At 40.5% G+C, this 21,568-nt stretch overlaps 2 protein-coding genes and 1 non-coding gene across 4 annotated transcripts; 1 reads left to right on the plus strand and 2 right to left on the minus strand.

Moving 5' to 3' along the window:
* Positions 1-476: 476 nt before the first annotated feature.
* rps20 (ribosomal protein S20) lies at positions 477-3,007 on the minus strand. Its single transcript, XM_037756791.1, has 4 exons — positions 2,839-3,007; positions 1,485-1,584; positions 1,230-1,303; positions 477-695 (listed from the first exon to the last, which is right to left on the minus strand). Exons 1-4 carry the CDS (start codon positions 2,839-2,841, stop codon positions 513-515), a joined length of 360 nt encoding a protein of 119 aa, XP_037612719.1. The 5' UTR covers positions 2,842-3,007; the 3' UTR covers positions 477-512.
* Positions 1,372-1,439, minus strand: LOC119481019. Its single transcript, XR_005205061.1, has one exon. It is a non-coding gene; the product is annotated as a small nucleolar RNA U54 (small nucleolar RNA).
* A 3,141-nt stretch (positions 3,008-6,148) lies between the features above and the next one.
* Positions 6,149-18,200, plus strand: LOC119480747 (ankyrin repeat and SAM domain-containing protein 6-like). Of its 2 annotated transcripts, none has more exons than XM_037757288.1 (18): positions 6,149-6,826; positions 8,682-8,900; positions 9,032-9,233; positions 9,482-9,632; positions 11,188-11,232; positions 11,360-11,564; positions 11,712-11,818; positions 12,544-12,695; positions 12,805-13,042; positions 14,197-14,246; positions 14,530-14,724; positions 14,821-14,983; positions 15,077-15,297; positions 15,396-15,588; positions 16,478-16,545; positions 16,805-16,921; positions 17,135-17,231; positions 17,362-18,200. In XM_037757288.1, exons 1-18 carry the CDS (start codon positions 6,489-6,491, stop codon positions 17,409-17,411), a joined length of 2,811 nt encoding a protein of 936 aa, XP_037613216.1. In that variant the 5' UTR covers positions 6,149-6,488; the 3' UTR covers positions 17,412-18,200. The 2 variants fall into 2 exon arrangements, with proteins under 2 accessions (XP_037613216.1, XP_037613217.1); XM_037757289.1 differs by having other exon boundaries at positions 17,135-17,219.
* The last annotated feature ends 3,368 nt before the right edge of the window (positions 18,201-21,568 follow it).

Consider the following 21,568-nt stretch of genomic DNA (forward strand, 5'->3'; position numbering starts at 1 on the left):
ATCCACATTTTAATGATTTATCGTAGAACTTTGCAAAAAAAATAAATAGAAAAACATAACAGATGTAACAAAGCTAACAAGATCTCATTTAGTCTGTACATGCCCACAGTCCTGAGAAGCAGTCTAATCAGCCAGATTAACTGAATTCACCGGTGTGGGTGCCGAGAGGCTCTCAACACTTCTCTAATAGATATTATGGTTTTCGCCATTACTGTCAAAGTGGACAGGCTGCAAATGAGAAATCCATTTTTTTCACTATTAAAAAGACAAACATTAAGTGTGTACAATTGTCAGTCATCCGCACACATACCACCAACTGTGTTGTGATAATTCCCATGGCCAGGGTACATTTTCAAATCCTGGTGAATTGAACTGCCCCAGATAACATCATTTAATTTTGAGCCCTATAGGGACACTTCAGCTTTATACACTGTAAAAATGTTATGCTTCAGAAATTAAGAGCCCACCCAATAACATCAGTTTCCGTATTCATTTCTTTATTGAATCATCATTTACGCATCTGCGATGGTAACTTCAACCTCTACACCCGGTTCGATGCTGATGGAGGTGATCTGCTTGACGATTTCAGATGGGCTGTGCAGATCAATCAGGCGCTTGTGGATCCTCATCTGGAAGCGATCCCAGGTTTTGGATCCCTCACCACAGGGAGTCTTTCTGGTGGTGATGCGCAGAGTCTAGACAGGGCAGAAAAATAAGATTTTAGATTAAACAAATAAAAATAATCCAGAATACCACATCTAAATTCATGCTGTTTCTGAGTAGTATAGAAGCCTATGGTCACATTACATTTCCAGTATACTAGTCACTCAATCTTCCATTCACTTCTATTGAAGCCTTAATGGAAAAACTCAAGGGTGATTCACTGATCTACTGTTGGTTCTGGCAGATTCAACTTTGACAGGCCAATAGCAAATAGAAGCACTGCATTAGAAATGTATAAATTAATGTTTCTTCACCTATATACTAGTACATTATCACCCAACCAGACTGCAACATTTTACAAATAATATTTATAATGTCATCAGAAAATGTGACAGGCAGTGAAGTGTGTGGATGCTTTTCCTTAACTACATCTTTTGCATCCAGCACCTTCTTGATTTGTGGTATACTAGCATAGAGTCACACCAATATATTTTACAACAGCACATCCATGTCTTATATGAATGCAGTAAAAAGAACATATTTGTGTAGCCCGTGTACTTCAGTACCTTGGTTGGCATGCGGACGGGTCCCTTCACCTTCAGGTTCTTCTCCTTAGCCCCACGGATCAAGTCTGCGCAGACTGAGGATTATAAAAAGACAACTTTAAAAACACAAGCGAGCAGCAATCACTTCATGGTACTTTAAAAGCCATGGCTCAGAATAGCGTATATCCAGTCTTCACGTTTTATCAGATGGAATTTTATCCTCATAGCTCACGTCTATATTCCATTCTCAACTTGAACAATTTTGTGCTTAGTTACCTTTCTCCAGAGATTTGACATTGCGGCTGGTGAGGGTGATGCGGATGCGGTGGATGGCGACCTCAGTCTCAACAGGTGCCTTGCCAGTGTCCTTGAAAGCCTGTATGTGTGGAATCAAGAGTTAATAAAACAATGAACCCAACATTGATATATTCACACAACTTTAGTTAACATGTGACTGCAGCACAAGGACTGATATACTGATGGGCCCAGCAGAGTTAATAGCTTGAGTATTTTCTCCTATATTGCACAGTAATAGCACTGTCTTGGCTTACATTACCTGCATCAGTGTTTTATCATTACAAGAAAACAGGTATAAAATATTAGTATATTCATTTTGTTTAATTATGTGTTAATGTTCTTGAATGTTTATGTAAAGCACTTTGAATTGTCCGGTTGCTGATATGTGCTCTACAAATAGAGCTGCCTTGCCTTCCTCAAGAGATGTAAAGCCCAAATGACTTTTGAAATTAATGGCAATTAATGTTGTAGTTTAAGATTTGTAAATTAAATTCAGGGTAGTAATTTAATTATTCCTTTCGCACTTCAAACACGCTGGAGATTTACGTGGAGCACCTGAACGCAGCACAGCTAACCAACACGTGGAGCTCAATTTTGTACAATTTAACTGATTCACCAGAAATAAAAGGGCTTTAGTGTAGCTAGTGCTATCTAGGTTGAACTATGCATATATTCGCACGTCAATTTCTCCACTTAACATGTCAAAGGGGCGATATAAACAAGGAAAAAGCCAGCTACCGTCGTCAGCTAGCTAATGTTTGACAACTGTCTATTGTCCGGTGCTAGGTTTAAAACTATAGGAAATTACGGTTCTGTGTGAGCTGAACATGTACAGCGTTTAATCTTCAAAGAAACAAACAAATGTATCGTTTAACTTCACTTTCTCAATTACCTCTTTGCGATACACAATCAAGAGCAAGAGTACGTATTCTTATGACACATTGTGGAGCATTTAATCTTCAATTAATCATAAAGTGATTGCCTTTACCTTTAGCGAGACACTATAAATGAGGAAGACGCTTTAACTTCAAGCTAATGCTGCTGGTGCACTTTAACTGTGCGGAATTATAAAGCGTGTCTTCCAGATGAGGGAAATGTGATGTATATATGTACCAAAAGGATTGTAACTTTATCAATAAGCAGACTATTAACCAGTCCAGTTTGTGAATGGTTTGTGGCGGGACTTCTACTTCCAGCTACATTAGCTGTCGGAGCTAACGTTAGCCAACAGACAGGAGAGATTTTAATGCTCAATTTAAACGAAGAAACTAACAAATCCCTACAAAATGAGGCTTGAATGAAAGAGTAAGGATTGTATTCAGACAGCACATACCATTTTGATTGTTCCTGACCGACTTATTCGGAAGATATCAGACGAACAGCGGTGAGTCAGGAGGATCAGCAGCAGCGAGGTGAGCTCTGCAGGAGGAAAGAGAGAGAGGAGGCCTGCTGACTACTAATATACACTGATCATCCGGGTACCTCAGTTCTTCTTCTGCAGTGTTTTATAGACTAGTTCACAATCAACAGCGACATCTAGTGGCTCACTGCTCTCACTGCCACTGACTGCAGTACACGCTTAACTCCTCAGGACTGCCATACAACTAGTCCAGGGGTCAGCAACCTTTACTATCAAGAGCCATTTTAGGCAACAAAAAAAAAATGTGTCTGGGCTGCAAAACATTTAAGCATTTTGATGAAGGTAACACAGTTTATAGTCTAAGTATATAGTATATAAGTCTAATGCAGTGAAGGCCAATTGTAGTTCAAATGTACTATGGAGTATTAGGGTCACATTGAGGGAAAAAACATCTGAGATTTACAGAATAAAGTCATAATATTATGAGAAAAAAGTCGTAATGTTATGAGAATAAAGTCGTAACTTTACGAGAAAAAAAGTCGTGATATTACGAGAATAAAGTCATAACCTTACGAGAATAATGTTGTAATATTAAGAGAATAAAGTCATAACTTTAGGAGAAAAAAAGTCGTAATATTACGAGAATAAAGTCATAACTTTACGAGAAAAAAGTTGTGATATTACGAGAATAAATTCATAATATTACGAGAAAGAAGTCGTAATATTACGGGAATAAAGTCATAACTTTACGAGAAAAAAGAAAATTACATGTAAAATTACTATTTTATAATATTGACTTTATTCTCATAATACAACGACTTTTTTCTCTTAAATTTATGACTCTATTCTCATAATATTACAACTTTTTTACTCATAAATTTGTGATTTTATTGGTTTTCGCTGTGCTTCTTCTGTATGTAATTGTTTTTAATGTTTTCTGCTGTTACTATGTATACTGCCATTTTGAAATTTAAAAAAAAAAGTGAGGTGAGATTGACTATGATTAAATATATTTAAAATATTAATAATAATATGAAAGTTATTACCTGTATTTCTGCTGGCCACTGAAGAAAGGGAAGTTGTAGTTTCTCACAGAGACCACTAATTCTCATGGTAACTGTCAGCTCCACCAGTGGGATGGCAGACCATAAAGGCTTTGGTAAAAAAAGGAAAGAAAAAAGACGCCCAATACCTTACTAAGACATCACACAAAAAACAAAACAGATAAAATATATAGCTCTCTTTCGAATGATCTAAAAGATCACATTACATAGCATTTATTGCAGAGATGTATTAAAATTAATCAAATGAGATGGTATAAAGGTTCATATCGTTTGATAATTGTATATATGACGAGCACAAGTATAAGGATGATTATAAAATACCACATTTGACACATCACACTTTTAAGAAAAGTAATAATATTCAGCATTCATTTTGATGCCAATGAAGAATACAGAGATGTAGTTCTGACATGTGGCCACCAGAGGGCAGTGACGTGTTCCCTCAACACTAACAACTACCCGCTCCACCAGGGTGGTGTTAAGGTAGACGCAACAGCATACTGCTACATCCGGCAAAGATTTAAAAAATAAAACAAGTATATTAACATGAGTGCTAATATGACTACAATCAAAATTGATACACATATGAAAAGCAATAATAATCAGGATATATATAGCTATTATTGCCATTGAGTGTGGATTGTGTGTGAGGATTGTGACAACTTGAGTGCAGAGAATACTTCTGAATAGGCTATATCTAGCAACACAACCTTATCTTCAAGGCAGACATTTAAAACCATTCAAAAACTTCTGGTCAAAAATGTTTAATAATTGAACAATCATTAATTCTAATATTTTATCAATCTCATATGTAAGCAAAGGTGAATAAAACATTCACAAAGATTGTATTAATGATATGGTTGTACATTATGAATTTCCTATTTCTGACATAGAAACACATGAATAAAGCTTGTGGTTATATATTGCATTTTGAAATTGCAAGATGTGTCATTTTCTAAAGTCTGAGTCATGTGATAACACAAGAATGACATGCAAGTTAGTTTGAAGCGTATCATATCGCTTGGCATTTGTCACATTTATTGCTTTTCAAAGGTACCGGGAAAATGTAAAAAGCAATGAGTAAACTCTCCTTACTAATTCCATTGCATAAATATGTATGACATTTCCTGCTACAATGTAGCACATATGAAGATATTAGGAAAAAAATCTTTACAAAAATTAAATGTAAACTCCAAGATTTTGATTCCCTCTCTGACCAAAATAAAATACAACATCTACTTGGAGAAAATAATGTCATCGCCATAGAAGCTGCAGGATATGTCAGTGCATGTCACAGACATCCACAACAACAACACATAATAGATGTAACTCACACTCTGCCTTTTATTTACTCCTCTACTTCATGGTTGTTTTTTTTGTTGTTTTTTACATATATCCTTTGATATTGCAATATATTGTTATCAATTGTTTTTTATTTGTTTGTTTGTTTTATTGACACAACAAACATTAATTACTTCTTTATTGTTTTCTTCTATTTACTAGCATGTTCTTTTTAAATATCTATATATTGTTATTTGCTTAATGAATTGTATATATATATATATATATATATATATTTGCTTTTATTTTGTTATTTTTAATTTTTTTTATTTATTATTGAATTGACGATGTGGCAATACTGTTCACCTGACATTCATGCCAATAAAGCAAATTGAATTGAATTGTATGCTTTTATTTTGAAATATGAAAGCGGAAGTCCAGTGTTGTGTTGTAGACGTATTGATGCTGGTCAGCGGTGATGGGAATTCAGGCTCTTTGTAGTGAGCCAGATCATTTGGCTCAGCTCACCAAGAAGAGCCGGCTCTTTCGGCTCCCAAACGGCTCCTCATTTTACCACTTATGCCTTTTATAATTCAGCCAAATTTAGCACTGTTTTGACCTATGATTAGTATGTGTGCACGTATATCACTTAAATTACTCAATATAATTATACCAAACCTTATGATTTCCAGAACACCATAATTTTTCATGCTGCTTCGTTTCCGACTGTCACTCTTCTTTTCTGCTATTCGCGCAACGCACTCCTCTCTCTCTTCCTCTCCTCCTCTACCTCCTGCTCTGTACCTGTAGACTGCGTGGAGAAGATCATCCTATCCTTCTGCCTTGAATTAAGTAAAGAAACAAAAAACGGCTCTCGGACGGGATCCGGCTCTTATCGTTCACTTAAAAGAGCCGGCTCTTTGAACCGGCTCGTTCGCGGCCAACACATCAGTACTGGTCAGCCTCCTCAACAAGTAACGGAACCGACCGGGAGCCAGAAAGTTGTTTGTCGAAACCCGTTAAGATAATTACGAAATTATCGTGATGATAAAAGATGATTCCACGGGTGTAGTGTTTGAGAGGAAGAAGAAAAGTTATTAACTTGGAAACTCAACTTTATTTAGCTGTGCGTCATGATTTCCCATCAAAGGCCGGCACCAACTGACAGAGGAACAGTTAGTGGACCGTTAGTGGACCGTTAGTGGACCGTTAGTGGCTGAAACTAGCTAACCGGAGTTGAATGGAGACTTTAGTAACTCTGTAACTTTAAAGGAGGAGATGAATTTCGGTGTCCCCGCTAACTCGCTGCTGCTCTTCCGTGCCTGCGACGAGGGTGACTATGAGACCGCCCGGGGCATCCTGGAGCCCGGTGCCCCGAGAGAGAGAGAGTCCGGGCGGCAGAGCCGGCTGCGGTCAGAAGCCGGGTCTGAGAGCAGCACCGCGGACATGTTGTTGTCTCTGGTCCCGGTGGACTCCACGGACGAGGAGGGCAACACCGCCCTGCAGTTCGCGTCCGCCAGCGGTCATGAGAACCTGGTTCGGTTCTTGTTACGAAAGGGGGCCTCGGTGGATAGCCGCAACAACTACGGCTGGACGCCGCTGATGCAGGCTGCTAGGTGGGGCTGCCTGCTGGAGCTCATTGAGCTGTTCCACTGTATGAAGTGAAGGACAAACCAAACTCTGTTGAGAATATGTCTGTTTTAGTTGTCATTTCATGCCGGTGATGGTGAATTATCTCACAATACAGTGTAGTAATTGTCAGGAGTCACTCTTCAATTCGTCCAATAGAAACACCAAGTTTAGTGAGTGGTTTGCTTGTTTTTACCAAGAACCTTTACCAAAACAAACTGGCACTAGACATTGTGAGACTATTATAAAAATCTTTTTTTTCTTTTAAAATCAGTCATTCTTGCATGGAGTTTGGTGGAGCAACATGCATTAAAGGGACTGTTTGTAAGAATCAGAAATACTTGTTAACAGCGACACCTGTGGCCGTTAAGTCAACGAAAGTCAGCGTCGGGCTTGTGCTCGCTCTACATAGACATGAATGAGCATCGCTCAAAACAGTGAGGCGACACACGTTAGCTAAAACCACAATATCACTCTATATTTCACCTGCTTGGCAGTAATGTTAGCTGACCAGACGAAGGTCTCTCCATGAATCACTGCTGATCCTAGTGTTGGCTTTTCCTGCCTCAGCCTCGGCCGGAGGGAGACACCGGCACCCGGTCGGAGGCGATAACGTTTCTCGCTGCGGAGCCCCGTCACTTCACAAGACAAGGAAACCTCTGTTGGTCTGGAGGAGCTGCAGCAGTTATTTCACCACAAATGTCCACTGTACATTCACTAGATATTCTCAGAGCTACTAACTCTTCTGCAGTGTGTAGTGTGCACGCATGCACGTGAGGTGGAGCGAGCTGAGTGAAGGCACACAGGCAGAGGAGCAGAGTACAGCAGAGACTCCGGCCCTGGAGACCAAAGCTACGGTCTCCCCCGCGTACTACGACCGCAGCCAACACTGTTTAACAGACGGGCTTCGCTAGATATAACTTTGAGATTTTGGTGCTTCCGTGTAGTTTGTGTTGGAGTCTTGTCTGAACAGCGTAGCCACACGCGAGCGCGCATATGCGAGCACGAATGGGACACCGACCCGGGTGATTTATAAGAAGTTACAAACAGTCCCTTTAACAATCTGTTCATTTTCCAATGAAATCACCTTCATGGTTTCAACAAAGGGGTATATTAATATTGATCTAATCAAAACATTGTACCTGTCAGTGTCATGAAACTTTGACAAATAACCTTTTTTATGCCTTTGTCTTGGTCTCTGGCGTCAAATTGGTATGCAGTTTCCATGCCCTTATCCTAATTTTGAGCATAACTAATCTTTTCATCATAGTGCTTAATGTAAAATGAAGTGCACAAGCAGGGCATACCATATAGTTAAGAACCTGCACAAAAGAGGAGGAGAGTCTGCGATGACAATCAAGTTGTATCTAAAATACTATATAATTCTCACAAAAATGTACTAACATTGATTGTAATGCAGACATCTCATGCTTTTGCCTCCAACGTGATCGATAACATGGGCGGCGAGGTAGGTCACAGCCAGGGTCTGCATTTCAACACCTGCCCGGGGCCTTTCTATGTAGAGTTTGCATGTTTGTGTGGAAATCTACCAGAATCTCTCACTCTCAAAGACATACATACAGTATGTATTACATGTTCAGTATAAACTTTAGGATGAATTTCCCCATGGGAATTAATAAAGTGTGACATAACTTAATCGTGTGGTGCTAGGCATGTGACAGGAGGACCAAGCTTTCTCAACCCCCTGAGAGTTGAGTTAGCTTAGAGAAGAGTACCCTAATGCATTTGTAGCATGTTTGATGAACTGCCTTAAACTACGGGTTTAAGACAGTTAAGTCCAACTCTCTATCTCATTCTTTATGTCTCTAATTCTCCACCCAGGTTTGGTCACCTGACTGTTGCCCACATCCTGTTGGAGAACGGGGCAGAGATTAATGGACGGAACCGGCTAGGTGCGAGTGTTCTGACTATGGCGGCCCGTGGGGGACACGCACATGTAGTCAAGCTACTCCTGGAGAGCGGGGCCTACGTCGATGACTATGATCATCTGGCCGTTGCTGCGGATGCAGTCTCAAACGGCAACAACAACAACAGCTGCAGGTTTGGCCTGTTTTTCAGACAGACATTCAGCCTACTCCTGGACTAAAACAAAACTCAGTTTAGATTACCTTTGAATAACATATTTAGTTTTTGACTGTTCTTAATCCTTTTCTTTCCCTCTTTTTCCACAGCACGGCTGGTTTTGGAGGTGGTGAAGGCTATCCAGGAGGCAGCGGTGGCAGAGAATTCATGGACATCATAGCCCTGATGGTGGCATCTCAGCATGGCCACGAGGCCTCGGTGCGCCTGCTGCTAGAATGGGGCTCTGATGTCAACTTTTCCCAGAAGACCACTGGGTGGGGACCACTGATGGTGGCCACCCTCAGCGGGAAGGTGAGCTCAATGAATGGTTGTATAAATAAACAAGATGGATGGAAAATACATTATGGGTATTGTGGGTGTCATTTGGGTATTTCATAGCATGATCCACTTAGAATGTATTTACATCTTGATACAAGTGAGTTTGTTTAAAACACAGTTGCAGCACAAATGCACATGGAGTTATAACTGGTAGAGAAACAGAATCTTCTTTGTTTTGAGTTACTGGAGCAGCTGACAAATAAAGTTTGTGTGTTTTGAAGGTGGCTGTGGCTCAGCAGCTGGTGGAGCGCGGATCTGACCCAGACAGGGTCAACGTTCTGTCCAAGACGGCCTTTGAACTAGCAATGCAGCTCAAACAGAGAGACATCAAGGCCTATCTGGACTCCATCACCACTGTCCGACCCCAGACAGGTAAAGCTTCCTTCTCTGTTTCAAATTCACTTTATTGGCATGATGATAATGATACAAGTACAGTGTTGCCAAAGCATTCTACAAGGTTTACCATGCAATTGTAGTAATTCATTAATTCATCATACAGTTGGATTATTATACTACATAGTATGGTATGATAAGATATTTTTTTTCCAAAATTAAAGAATAAAATATATAAATAAGATATGTTACAATCAGTAATAGGTGGACCAAAAGCAGACACAGATTTAGGGAATAAATTAAGGATTTATTGGAGAGACAAAAAAGAGTGAGAGCCGACGTTGAGCCTAGCTGGGTGTGGCTGTTGAGATAGCCCAGGATTAAGGTGAGGCTGGCAGGGAAGACGGAGGGAAATGATCCTGGAGACACAAGGAAACAGGGTAAGTTAAGTAAATCCAAACAGCACAGAGAAATAACGCTGATGTCACTAAGCAGAGCAAGCAAGAACAGCCAACTACCACAGTGGTTGCAACAACAATCTGGCAACAAGTGAGTGAAGAACCAGGGTTGATATACTGCACAGTGATGAGCTAGATGGAAGGCAGGTGTGGGTAGTCAGTGGTAACTGGAAGCCAGGAGAGGAGCGCCACACCCACACCACACAGACACAGACAGACAAACACAGCTGAGGGGAAAAAAACATAGGGAAACACAAACCCGGAGACACGGCCGTGACTGTGACAAGATATAGTTTAGAGATAAAATCAAAAAGAGGCAGATTTTGAAGGAGTTCAGTACAGTTTCATGTGTCTCCTGGTTTTCACAGGCTCTGGCATGTTTTGCTGCTTCTATTGTAATATAATTTCCCCCAAGTAAATATTTAATTTTGTTTTGGTATAAGAGTGTGTTGAATTCATGGTATTTGATTTTTGTTTTTATGTCTTTTTACAGTTTAACAGGGAGTGTTGATCTGTCTCTACCCTGTTAGCTGAAATGTGTGTTGCTGTATTGCACTCCAATTAACAGGAATGTGTGAGCGAAACCAACAGTGGTAGCTCTCACCCTCTTTGATGTTTAAATGCTCTTCTCACCAGCAGTTTTAGCTCAGTTAGCCCATCTCCGAAATCAAACCTATACTCTTAACCAGAGCTCACTTGTGGCACATTGTTTGACACTTAAGCTATCAATCTATTGAGAAAATCTGGCTCATGCATGAATGATTAGGCACTGATGTGCCACATAGCCATTGGCTGAGCTGAAATATAGATAAGTGGATGAAAAAAAAATCACTTTTGCCATTTTTTTTTATCAGTCTGGCTGAATTTCTGGGCTGCATTCAGAGTGTTCCAGTTACAGCAGAATGTTTTTAATGTATCTTACAGATCTGAAGTTTGACTTGTTTCTTCTTTCTTTTGTCTGTGTTGAAGTACACTTTTATTTGTGTGAGTGGTGTACTCTGCAGTGATTAGTATTTATTTAAATCCCCCCACACTAACAGATGATGCTGAGATATGTGGAGTCTGGCCAAGTAGGACTGTTGAATTGGTATATCAGAACTCTCTTCTGTTCTCAGCTGTGCTTTTTTTCTCCACAGACGACGACAGAAGAAGACCAGATGTGTTCAGCGCTCTCAAATTGGGTGAGTTAAATTGAATACTCATAGATGCAGAACAACTACAAGTAATTTGTGTTTTGGTTATTCAAGTGATTGAAAAAAACATATGTATCTTATGTATCCATATGTGTGTGTTTGTATGTCGACTCAGGGAATTCCCAGCTAGTCAAGGAGATTTTGGAGGAGGATCCTACTCAGGTGAATTCATCCAATCAGGAGGGAGCGTCACCTCTCATGATTGCGGCAGTGAGCGGTCAGCTAGAAGTGGTGCAGCTGATGGTGGAGAAGAATGCTGACATAGACAAACAAGATGGTGTCCATGGGTGGACCGCTTTAATGCAGGCCACCTATCATGGGTAAGAAGGATTTGCTGGTTTACTATGGTAAACTTTAGCAGGGATATGAAGTCATTTGATAATGTATTGTTGTACATGTATGCTGACACTATCATCAATCCTTTCCCACTCTTTCTTTTGTTGTCTCTGTCTCCCTCCTTCCTCCAGTAATAAAGACATTGTCAAGTACCTGTTGAGTCAAGGGGCTGATGTCAACCTCCGAGCTAAGAATGGATACACAGCCTTTGATTTGGTCATGTTGCTGAACGACCCAGGTACCCCCGCTATCTTCACTTTGTTTTGCAGCCTTTTGGGGAAATGTGCTCAGACTTCACAAACAATTCCTTCCTAATTATCTGCAATAAATAGCAGGATTAATAAAATCAAGTATTTGTGAAAATAACAGTACCCTCTTAAAATGAATGATAGCAGATATTTGTCTTGTATATGTATCTATCACGTTAAGGAGTCATCATATTGTGCTCTTCCACTGTCTTGATTATTTGCTTGTTTTCTTACCAGTGTTGCTTAGTGTTACAGGTGTTCTATAATAGTAAGTGATTATCTTTGTTTTTTGGAAAAAACAAGCAATTCCAATAGGTCAACCTGGGCTATGGAAAATTGTGGTTTCACTATTTTTGGACATTTTACAGACCAAAAGATTAATCTATTATTCGAGAAAATAACGGTAGATTAATTAATAATGAAAATAGTCATTAGTTGGCATTTCATAGTAAAAGGATAGTAGAGGTTTTTTATGTAGGCTTCACTGTTTGTAAAATGTTACGAGAGATGCCTGCTAACATAATTAATTCCTCAATAAAGACAGCTAGAAAACTGAAATCATATTCTAATGAAGTTATGACTAAGTAGCCTTTTATGCCTTCACAACAAGCGGACAGTAGCACTTGACACAGTCCATGCTTGGTAGTTTCCACAATGTTTGTTAATCCTTTCAACCGGTGAATATTTTCTCTGTTTCCACTCTGGATTTTCTCAGACACTGAGTTGGTGCGTCTGCTAGCATCAGTGTGTATGCAAGTAGACAAGGACAAGTCGAAACACCGTGGCAGAGCCTTAATGACTCGCTCCAAAAGCCGACAGTCCCTCAACAACGTCCCTGTGCCACCTGACGACAAGGGAGGCCTTAAGGTAAAGGAGAAGTCCTGTTACTTTAATATTGACTGGATGATAAATAAAAAAAATGAAGCTCCCTCATTAAACACCATGACGCTTACATGTTTGACTCCACCCCTTCCAGTCCTGGTGGAGTCGGATGTCCAATCGGTTCCGACGGCTCAAGCTGACTCACACCCTGAGGCACGGCCTTTCATCCAACCGCTTGGCTCCATTTTCAGACGATGCTGAAACTTCATTGGATGCCACGATGAGGGCGAATAGGAAATCTGCTGCGGTGTCTAATGGGGCGCTGGCACCAACTCCTGCACTGCCTGGGAATGACATCAGCACTGCCTGGGCAGTCAAGAGCAAAGAGACTGGTGAGACAGTGATAACATTATTTCAGTTTCATTTTTAAAGCATAATGACTGTAGTCTGATGTTAAACACATCAGATGTTTAGCTTAAAGGGGAACTCCATCTATTTTACACAAGTCTGTTCACAGGTTGTGGGGAGTGCTACTGCATGTGTGAAAAAAGTTGGATAAAACCTTTTGTAGCTCCAGAGAAAGCGGCTGCTTTCGATTGTTGCCAGTATTGTTCAGACACTAGTGGGGAGTGGGACTGACTTTGCACAGTGGTGGAAGAGGTACTCAGATCTAAAAGAAGAAATACCACAGAGTAGAAATACTCTGCTATAAGTAAAAGTCCTGCATTCAAAATTATACTTAAGTAAAAGTACACAAGTATTAGCATCAAAATATACTACCAAAAGGACCAAAAGTAAAAATACTCATCATACAAAATGGCCCATTTCAAAATAAGTAAGGCATAATTTACAGCGAGCTGGTCACTCTTGCAAAATGAACCCTGACAGGGTGAGCAGAACCCTGACACGAAGTGCAAGGGTTTTAAGTCATCCGTCGGGATTCATTTTGTCATAATGACCGGCTCATTGTACATTATCCTGCTTATTACATGGCTACTTACTAAAGGAATCAATAATTTGACACAAAATATTGATTTAAAAATTATTTTCTTGCTTCCACTAAAAAAAGTAGTCCTCTTGCCGTGTACAGAGATCAGAAATAGAAACGGACTGTTATTCATAGGCAGCAGCCTGCTATAGAGAAATAACAGACCGTAGAACGCTATAATTGACCAATCAGAATCGAGCATTCAACAAAGCCGTGAAATAATGTATTATTATTGATGCACTAGTGTGTTCATCATTTTAATGTTGTAGGTGGTGAAGATGGAGCAAATTTTAACTACTTTATATAGGCCTAGGCTACAGCTGGGTAGCTTGTGAATTTCCCCCCAGACATTAATCAGTGATAATAATAATAATACATCATAATTATATTTTGTATTATTGATCTGAATCTGTAAAGTAACTAGTAACTAAAGCTATCAGGTCAATGTAGTGGAATAAAAGTACAATATTTCCCTTCAGAATTCAGAAAGATGTTATACGGTCGTTGTATGTTAATAGATCTGTAAACGTGTAAATGTGACTTATGTTCCTTTTTCAGGTCTTTGCAGGACATCCTCAGAAAAGGAGGACTTTCTTATAACCACAATGGTAGGAGTGTTTGATTAGATGTACACTATGCTTCATTCTACATTTCTTCAAGCTTGTTGTGAATGAATTACATTATAGGGCGTCAGAAAGTTAGCATGCTTGGCTGAAACAACATGTTGCAAAGTTACTGCTTCTTTTTGGTTTTTATAGTTTTCATGTTTGTGTAATAATATTTAGTTTTAAAGGTTTGTACTTTGTAATCATTTCAGTAAGAGCTGTATAAATAAGGTTTATAGTTATTATTAGTAGTAGTGTTATATACTACGTTTCCCATGACCTTTAGCTCAGAAGTGGTGCGCCCTTGACCCGGCTGCCCAATGACAAGCTAAAAGCGGTGATCCCTCCCTTCCTGCCTCCGTCCAACTTTGAACCTTGGAACTCGGATCGTTCGCGTCTCCTCGGTGAGGGAAAGAGCGAAGCGCCCCGCCTGCCCATGCCACCCCAGAGGAAGCTGAACAGCAGTGGGAACTCCGATATTGTGAGTGTTTGTGGGTGAGATGGGGGGTGATGCTGGTAAAACCTGTCTGTATGTTTGTCATCATTCATACGCCTCCTTCTCTCCTTTATATGTCAGACGTCTATCAGTCGTGTGGTCAGCAGGTCCATTAAGTTTCCCAGCATCCCCAAGGGGCCCTCTTCCTCCTCTCCATCAAACTCTGGTCACTACCACTCCCCCCACTCCTCAGGAGGCTCTAATGGAGTGGCAGGGATCAACCGGGACTCTCACAACCGTTCAGGTTCATACAAACACAGATAAAATACGAACATACCCTGACACAATGTGGACATTAGCAACCAGATTACATACTCTTGCCTCTTTCTTCCACCAGGGGGCAGTGCAGACAGCGTTCTCTCCCAGATAGCAGCCCAAAGGAAGCGAGCAGCCGGCCTGATAGATGTGAAGGCCCAACCTCCAGAGAAACAGCACAGCCAGACACAGAGCCAACCCCCACTGCCACCCTCAGCACCCGGCCTGCCGCTGCCTGATATTAGCCTTCCTGACATCCACTCCCATCCCAGCCTGGTGGCTTCCGACATCCACTCCAGAAGGGTCTGTGTTTTGTTTTCCTTTACTGTGTAAAGCAGTCAAAGTTACGGAAGTGTCTCCTATCATGTCAGTGAACTGGTGCTACTGTTATTCCTTTGTAGAAGATGGAGCTGAAGAAGAGACCTCAGTCAGGGAATTCCTCCACATCCAAGAGCACGTCCCCCACTCTGACTCCGTCTCCTTCCCCAACGCCCAAACCTCCCACTGGACCGGGAGACTCTCTGTCCTCAGCCTCTTCCCATCCTCGCTCCAAGAGCAGCGGTGGCTCCAGCAGTGGAACCATAACTGATGATGGTGATACCACTTTGTTTTCAGCATAAACTGAAATCGTACTTCTTTGTGCCGCAAAAGAGCAGGAAAACATTATTCATAGATGTGCGCAATTATTGACTGTAATCATTATTAATACACTGATTGGTGTTGACAACTGATTTTTGATAACTTGAAATGAACCATGGTCTCATATGTGCACCATGGGTCTTGACATAAAATAATCAACAACACCTGAAATTACACAAACTAAGGGCGCTTTCACAAGCCAAGAATTAGTTTGTTTAAGCTCTGGTGTGGTTCGTTTGGTAACAGTAATTGTCCTCGGAAGCTAACCAAAATGCAGACTGCCTGTGCGGGCATTTTTTTTAGATGTACACAGGTAAATGACAGGTTCGTATGAGTGGGAGAGGACTGACCTGGACTTCTGCAGAAGGCTGATGTTTGCTTGACATCTGGGCCAAAGAGAACACACAGAATACGCTAAATAAAGTCCACAAAAATAGTGATGTTTATAAAGTCATTGAAGATAAACTGGAGCAGAAGGGATTCGTGCGCAGTCGATCAGTGCTGAGTCAAAGTGAAAACACTTCAACAGAAATATATCAAAGTCTGTGATTCCCTGCATAGAAGTGTCAGCTCTCGAGACGAAAAAGATAAATTGGCTCTTTCGTGCACGCCCCTCAGCAACTTCATTTTTTTATTTGATCCGCTTTATTTTGTACGCTGCATAACCGACCCAGAGTAAATAGAAAAAAAAACTAAAAGTAGTATTTCACTCTGATTCGGACTAGCCAAACAGACTATGGCTTGTGAAAGCGCCCTAAATCTACTTATAAAAGCTCTGGCCATGAGTACCAAATTTCATCACTTTTCCTTTGATCATACAATATGTTGTTTTTGTCTTTTCCAGATGAGCTGTCTAGTATATTGAAGAAACTGTCCCTTGAGAAATACCAGCCCATATTTGAGGAACAGGAGGTATTCTATCTTTTATGTCAAAAGGGAATTCCCAAACATTTTCCTTCAATTTCCTCTTTTTTTCCCCCTTTTTTTCCTCCGTTTTGAATCATGAGTTCTCAACGTGAAGGAAACTGCTTTCCCATCACTGCATCACTAAACTGCAGTGCCTGAAAGGACTGCATGGACTGTACAGTTCTGTACTCATAATTAAACACAGACAATTATTTATGTTTAATTTATTGCACATGGTCAGTTTTTCGCTTTTCTCTTCTTCTAGGTGGACATGGAGGCATTCCTGACTCTAACAGATGGAGATCTGAGGGAGCTAGGCATCAAAACGGACGGACCCAGACAACAGATCTTGGCGGCCATATCAGAGCTCAATGCTGGAAAGGTGTGAAAAGTTTAACCCAACATTATATCATAATAAATGGTCAACATTGTGAGCCAGCAGAGATAGGTATACTTTGAACGAGGATGGAAATTGCTACAGGGAACAACTTACAGTGGATACCAGAGGAACAAGATGTGTGAAAGTATAGCAATAGCATCATCTTTGCCTGAGAATGTTAACTGGTTTATAATGACCTTTGTTGGCTGTCATCAGGGCCGAGAGAGGCAGATCCTTCAAGAGACCATCCATAACTTCCAGTCTTCCTTTGGCAGCAGCGCCAGTAACCCACGACAACCAGGTGAACCACGCTGTGAGTGTCAAAAAACTGAGCTGAATTCTGCTGGAGAAATTGGAGCACTAGCACGTGCAAAGTCATAACATCATAATCTATCTCTCTATCTGTTTCTCTCTCTCTCTCTCTCTCCACCTTTCTTCATCAGCACCAACGGGTTGGATGAGACACCAGGTTCGTTCCTCCAACAAAAGATAACCCAGAAGCCCTGATGCCTACCAGGAAGTACACCAAAGGTACTTAGAATAAGAGTAAGATGCTGGTGACCTCTAGCCAAGGCACGAATAATATGGAGTCTTCTGGACGCCGGTGTCCCAGACCACAAGCGGTGTTAGTGCAAGAGGATGCTGCAGCAAAACGACCAAATAGACCCTGATAATCTGCCTTTTGTAGGACCCTCCTGGACCAAACGTGCGTTTAAGTATTCCTCTTATGGATCCTAAAGCAGGGGAGGTGTGACAGGGCTGGCTGAGTTCAGCGCCCTGCTGCTATTTGACAAAGCACATGATGTGTGGCAAAATATATATTTTTTGCCATAGTGATACATTTGCTACATCTACTGCTAATGCAGCGCTTGGGTTACGCAGAGAGGTTAGGGAGAAGAAATATAAATATAACACACAGCAGAGGGAGAGTTAGCGTGAGCTAAGAGAGAGGTATTGTAAAAATGTATGTATTGTAAAAATGACACGGTACGTGAGGAGAAAAGAAAAGAGAGATTATGAGTATAACAATAAAATACAATAAAACAGGTATTAGCCTGTAAAACTGTGATTGAGACTTTAAAGCAGTGATAAAGGTGAAAAAGGTGCACTGATGAGGAAAGAACATGGGGAAAGAAAGGGACATTAGCCGAGCTATTTTTAATCATCCAGTCTCTTGGACTGCTTTCACTAGTGTGTTTATGTCTTTAGTTTATGGACCACTATGCAAACATAGTCAAGACTGTGCTGTCATGAATAAATAAACATGATGATGATGCAATAACTATGTTTTTTTTTAAGATCTTATTGGACCTTGGGATTTTGGGAGCATTTTATGAGCAGTATAAATTAAGGTTGAAAAAGGGGCAATGAGCAATATTTTCCACTGAGCCTGATCTATGTTTTTGCATCTGGCTTCATCATTAACGTTGGTCTGATGGAGCGCTATATCATTCATAATAAATATTAGGTACTTAAAATCCATGTTTTAAATCCAAGGGACGGGCTGTGCTCCGATGGGTCAGTTAAATATGAGATGGCACTGATATCATATCCTGTTCAGTCATGTACTGTGTACCTACTGTACGCTTTCAAAAAGGAACCTGGATGATGGATTGAATCACTAAACAGAAATAAAATCGGGGTCCAAAATGAAAAGCTGCAAAAATAAACTGAATACAAACTCTATTCATTGGTGTTCGGGTTTAATAGTTGGAAACAAGGTTTCAGGTCCAGCTTTGCTCGTGTAAAACTTTTATGCAAAATCAAATCTGATGTGGAGCCACCTTTCTTCCACAAGATGGCAGTGACCTTCTATTGATGCAATAAATTACCCGAGTGGTCCTGTCCGGCTGTAATGTACTGTTGTATTTTGTGAAGTGTATGTTTAGCTCCCTGATTGAGGTCTCTTCTTCAGCTACAGTAGTCACATTAGAGCAAGACTGTGTCACTTTTTAATGAAAAAATGTTACGTTCTCTTACAAATGAAAAGTTGAATTCATCAGCAATAAAACTAAACTTGGTTTGGTATGACCAGTAGTTTATGGTAGCTAATATTAGCTAATGCAAACTTTAGATGTATTTGATTGTAACTGACATTACTGAGACAGTTTGCCAACTTGATGACCCTATTCTACTTGTGCAACTGCTACTTCAGCAGTTTTAGCATTTACCATTATGCTGTAATTTCCATTTGTGGGCTCTCTTAACAACCTGCACGGGTGTAGCTGTTTATGTCATAAGTGGCTGGCTGCCAAGGAGGTGTAAAGACCTTGTCTGGGAACTCAAAAGAAGTTCTCTGCAACTGAAACTTTAAGATCCCCTCCAGACAGTTTTAGGACACATACAACTACTCTGCTTTGCTTTGAATGATAATTTGTATCTGGTATGGTTTAAGTATTATTTAAAATTGTTAAAACTCCTCCTTTATTGAAATATCCAGAATCTATAAATATGCAAATATTTTTTATTTCAAAAGTTTAACTACCCGAAACAAGATGTCTCCTGCTGAAAAGTGTTTTCTCGTTGTATCTACATTGAAGGTTTCCACATCAAAATTGTGTAAGTTGCATACTGGACCATGATTGGCTTCCAAACTTTATGATGTCACAAAATCAAGCTTGTACAAACACATTAAACTGAGACTTAAAGGGAAAATTTGCCACCTTTTAAGTGGATGTCTAACCAGTGTTGATGATAAATGTAGTACGTCAGTACATGATATATTGACAGAGAAAGCTGAGTTCTCCTGCTCACAAAGCAGTGCCGGCAGTGCCTTCATGTACCAGGATGCATTGCACATGAGCCTCTGATGCCCGGAGGGTCCCCGCCAACCCATATCATCTTGCACGGCTACTGTAGCCGCAGCCTTGGCCTCTCTCCGCTGCATTTCTTCGGCTTGAATAAATATGACTAAATATTTGAGTGTGCCAAAACACTGTAAAATGTATCCTCGTCCATAACATCCTCTGCACACAAGTGAAGAGAACAAGGAAGTTCTGTTTGAGCGGCATCTAGAGCATGCGCGCCCTGTGGCTACCCAGAGGCGGAGACATCCAAGCTGAAATAGCAGCCTGTAGTTCTTCCTTGCATCCAACTACGTCACTGTCACGTCAAATGACGCCGCTGGATTCAGGAAGAACAACAGATTTTCAGCTTTCTCTGTAATATATAGCACGTACTGAGGAATTTATTGCTTCAATTGACTACATTTACCATCAACACTGAATGGAAAATAGCCACATAAAAGGTGGCGAATTTTGCCTTTTTAAGATTAACACATTCTGCACAGTGAAGCTCTAACATCCCAGTGAAGTAACAACAAGTAAAAAGATATTTGAGGGGAGGGGTGGCATTAAAGAAACACATACATCATTGTCCATGTTGGCTGTGTAGTGTTTTTGTTTTTTGAAGCTACTGTCACCATGTGAGTAAGATCAGCTGAGAAATGAGGAATGCTTCCAACCACTTTCCACAGAGTTCAGAAACACAGACCATCCCCAAACACGACCAAATAGCAACACACTGGCGTTGTTGAAATCATTATTGATGACCTGGATATAGACTGGCCCGACAGGCAGGCGACAGGGTTCCTGTAGAGTTTAATGAAAAGCATCACTCAGTGTAGGAAAGCTTTCCTCTCCAGGGCTGTGGCAGATTGAGTGTTCAGATGTACAGTCATATGTGAGCTGTAGGAAACTGTAGGACAGAAAAATACATTTGGAATTTATTAACATCGCTGTGGCATGTGGGCAGCAAATGGAGTGACTCATTCAATTTCCTCCCAATTGATTTAATTCACATACGGTTTTGATTGGATTGAATAACACTAAGTAATATTGTTTGTAACTGGCAATACAGCTGTCATGCGGTAATACAAGGCACAACGGACATAGATCATCGGTCACAGAATCAGTGATGTAGATACTGACGATTTCTTTAATGAATAAATTAATTTCTTTCAAACTGACTGTATTTCTATCTAATCCTGCTACTGTTACAGTCCCAACAGCTTTAGCCAAGATGTCAGCCTCATCTGCTGAAAGCGGTCGCGTGTCTGTGGTCAAATGGGCCGACTGAAGGAACCTGAGTCTGTCTGAGTTAAAGCCGATGTTAAGATCTCCAGAAGAGATACATATTCACCAAGTGACAGTTTTCCGATCTTCATTCCCTGTGCTTCCCTATAGCAGTACAGAACTCCTCAACAGACACACTGAGGACAACACAGAACTAAACCTTGGTGGTTTATAGGACATACATACTAAGGAGCAGTTGGTCTTAACGTGATAATCATAAGAAAATGTGTCATATTGTCAAAACTGTCAAATGTTAGGGAAGATTTCACAAAATTCACAAATACAAATGTGCTGCAAAATCTTGAAAAGTCAGTTGCTTGAGATCATGTACCTAAGGTCAGCTAAAAATCTGCCAATTTTAAAGCCATTTCATCTGTTTTTAAACCACTGATTTTCCTTAGAAACAAGTAAACTCTCCCCCACTTTATCTCACCTGTTCAAAGAACACGATTTTACGATGAAGTACTAAACTTAATGAGCTGTGATGGTGCTGTTCTCCACCAGGTGTGTGCGTGGATGTTTGGGATTGGAGGTGAAAATGTAAAGCAAGTGACATGCTCTCTGCCAGCAGTGACAC

The sequence above is a fragment of the Sebastes umbrosus genome, chromosome 21, assembly GCF_015220745.1.
Source record: "Sebastes umbrosus isolate fSebUmb1 chromosome 21, fSebUmb1.pri, whole genome shotgun sequence".
Classification (NCBI taxonomy): Eukaryota; Metazoa; Chordata; class Actinopteri; order Perciformes; family Sebastidae; genus Sebastes; species Sebastes umbrosus.

Coding starts and splice junctions, on each gene's coding strand:
- rps20 (XM_037756791.1), bottom strand. Junction 1,304..1,484: donor TGTCAAATCTCTGGAGAAAG/GTAACTAAGCAC, acceptor TATAATCCTCAG/TCTGCGCAGACTTGATCCGT. Junction 696..1,229: donor CCGTCCGCATGCCAACCAAG/GTACTGAAGTAC, acceptor TGCCCTGTCTAG/ACTCTGCGCATCACCACCAG.
- LOC119480747 (XM_037757288.1), top strand. CDS start 6,489: ATGAATTTCGGTGTCCCCGCTAACTCGCTGCTGCTCTTCCGTGCCTGC. Junction 6,827..8,681: donor CCGCTGATGCAGGCTGCTAG/GTGGGGCTGCCT, acceptor TTCTCCACCCAG/GTTTGGTCACCTGACTGTTG. Junction 9,633..11,187: donor CACTGTCCGACCCCAGACAG/GTAAAGCTTCCT, acceptor TTTTCTCCACAG/ACGACGACAGAAGAAGACCA.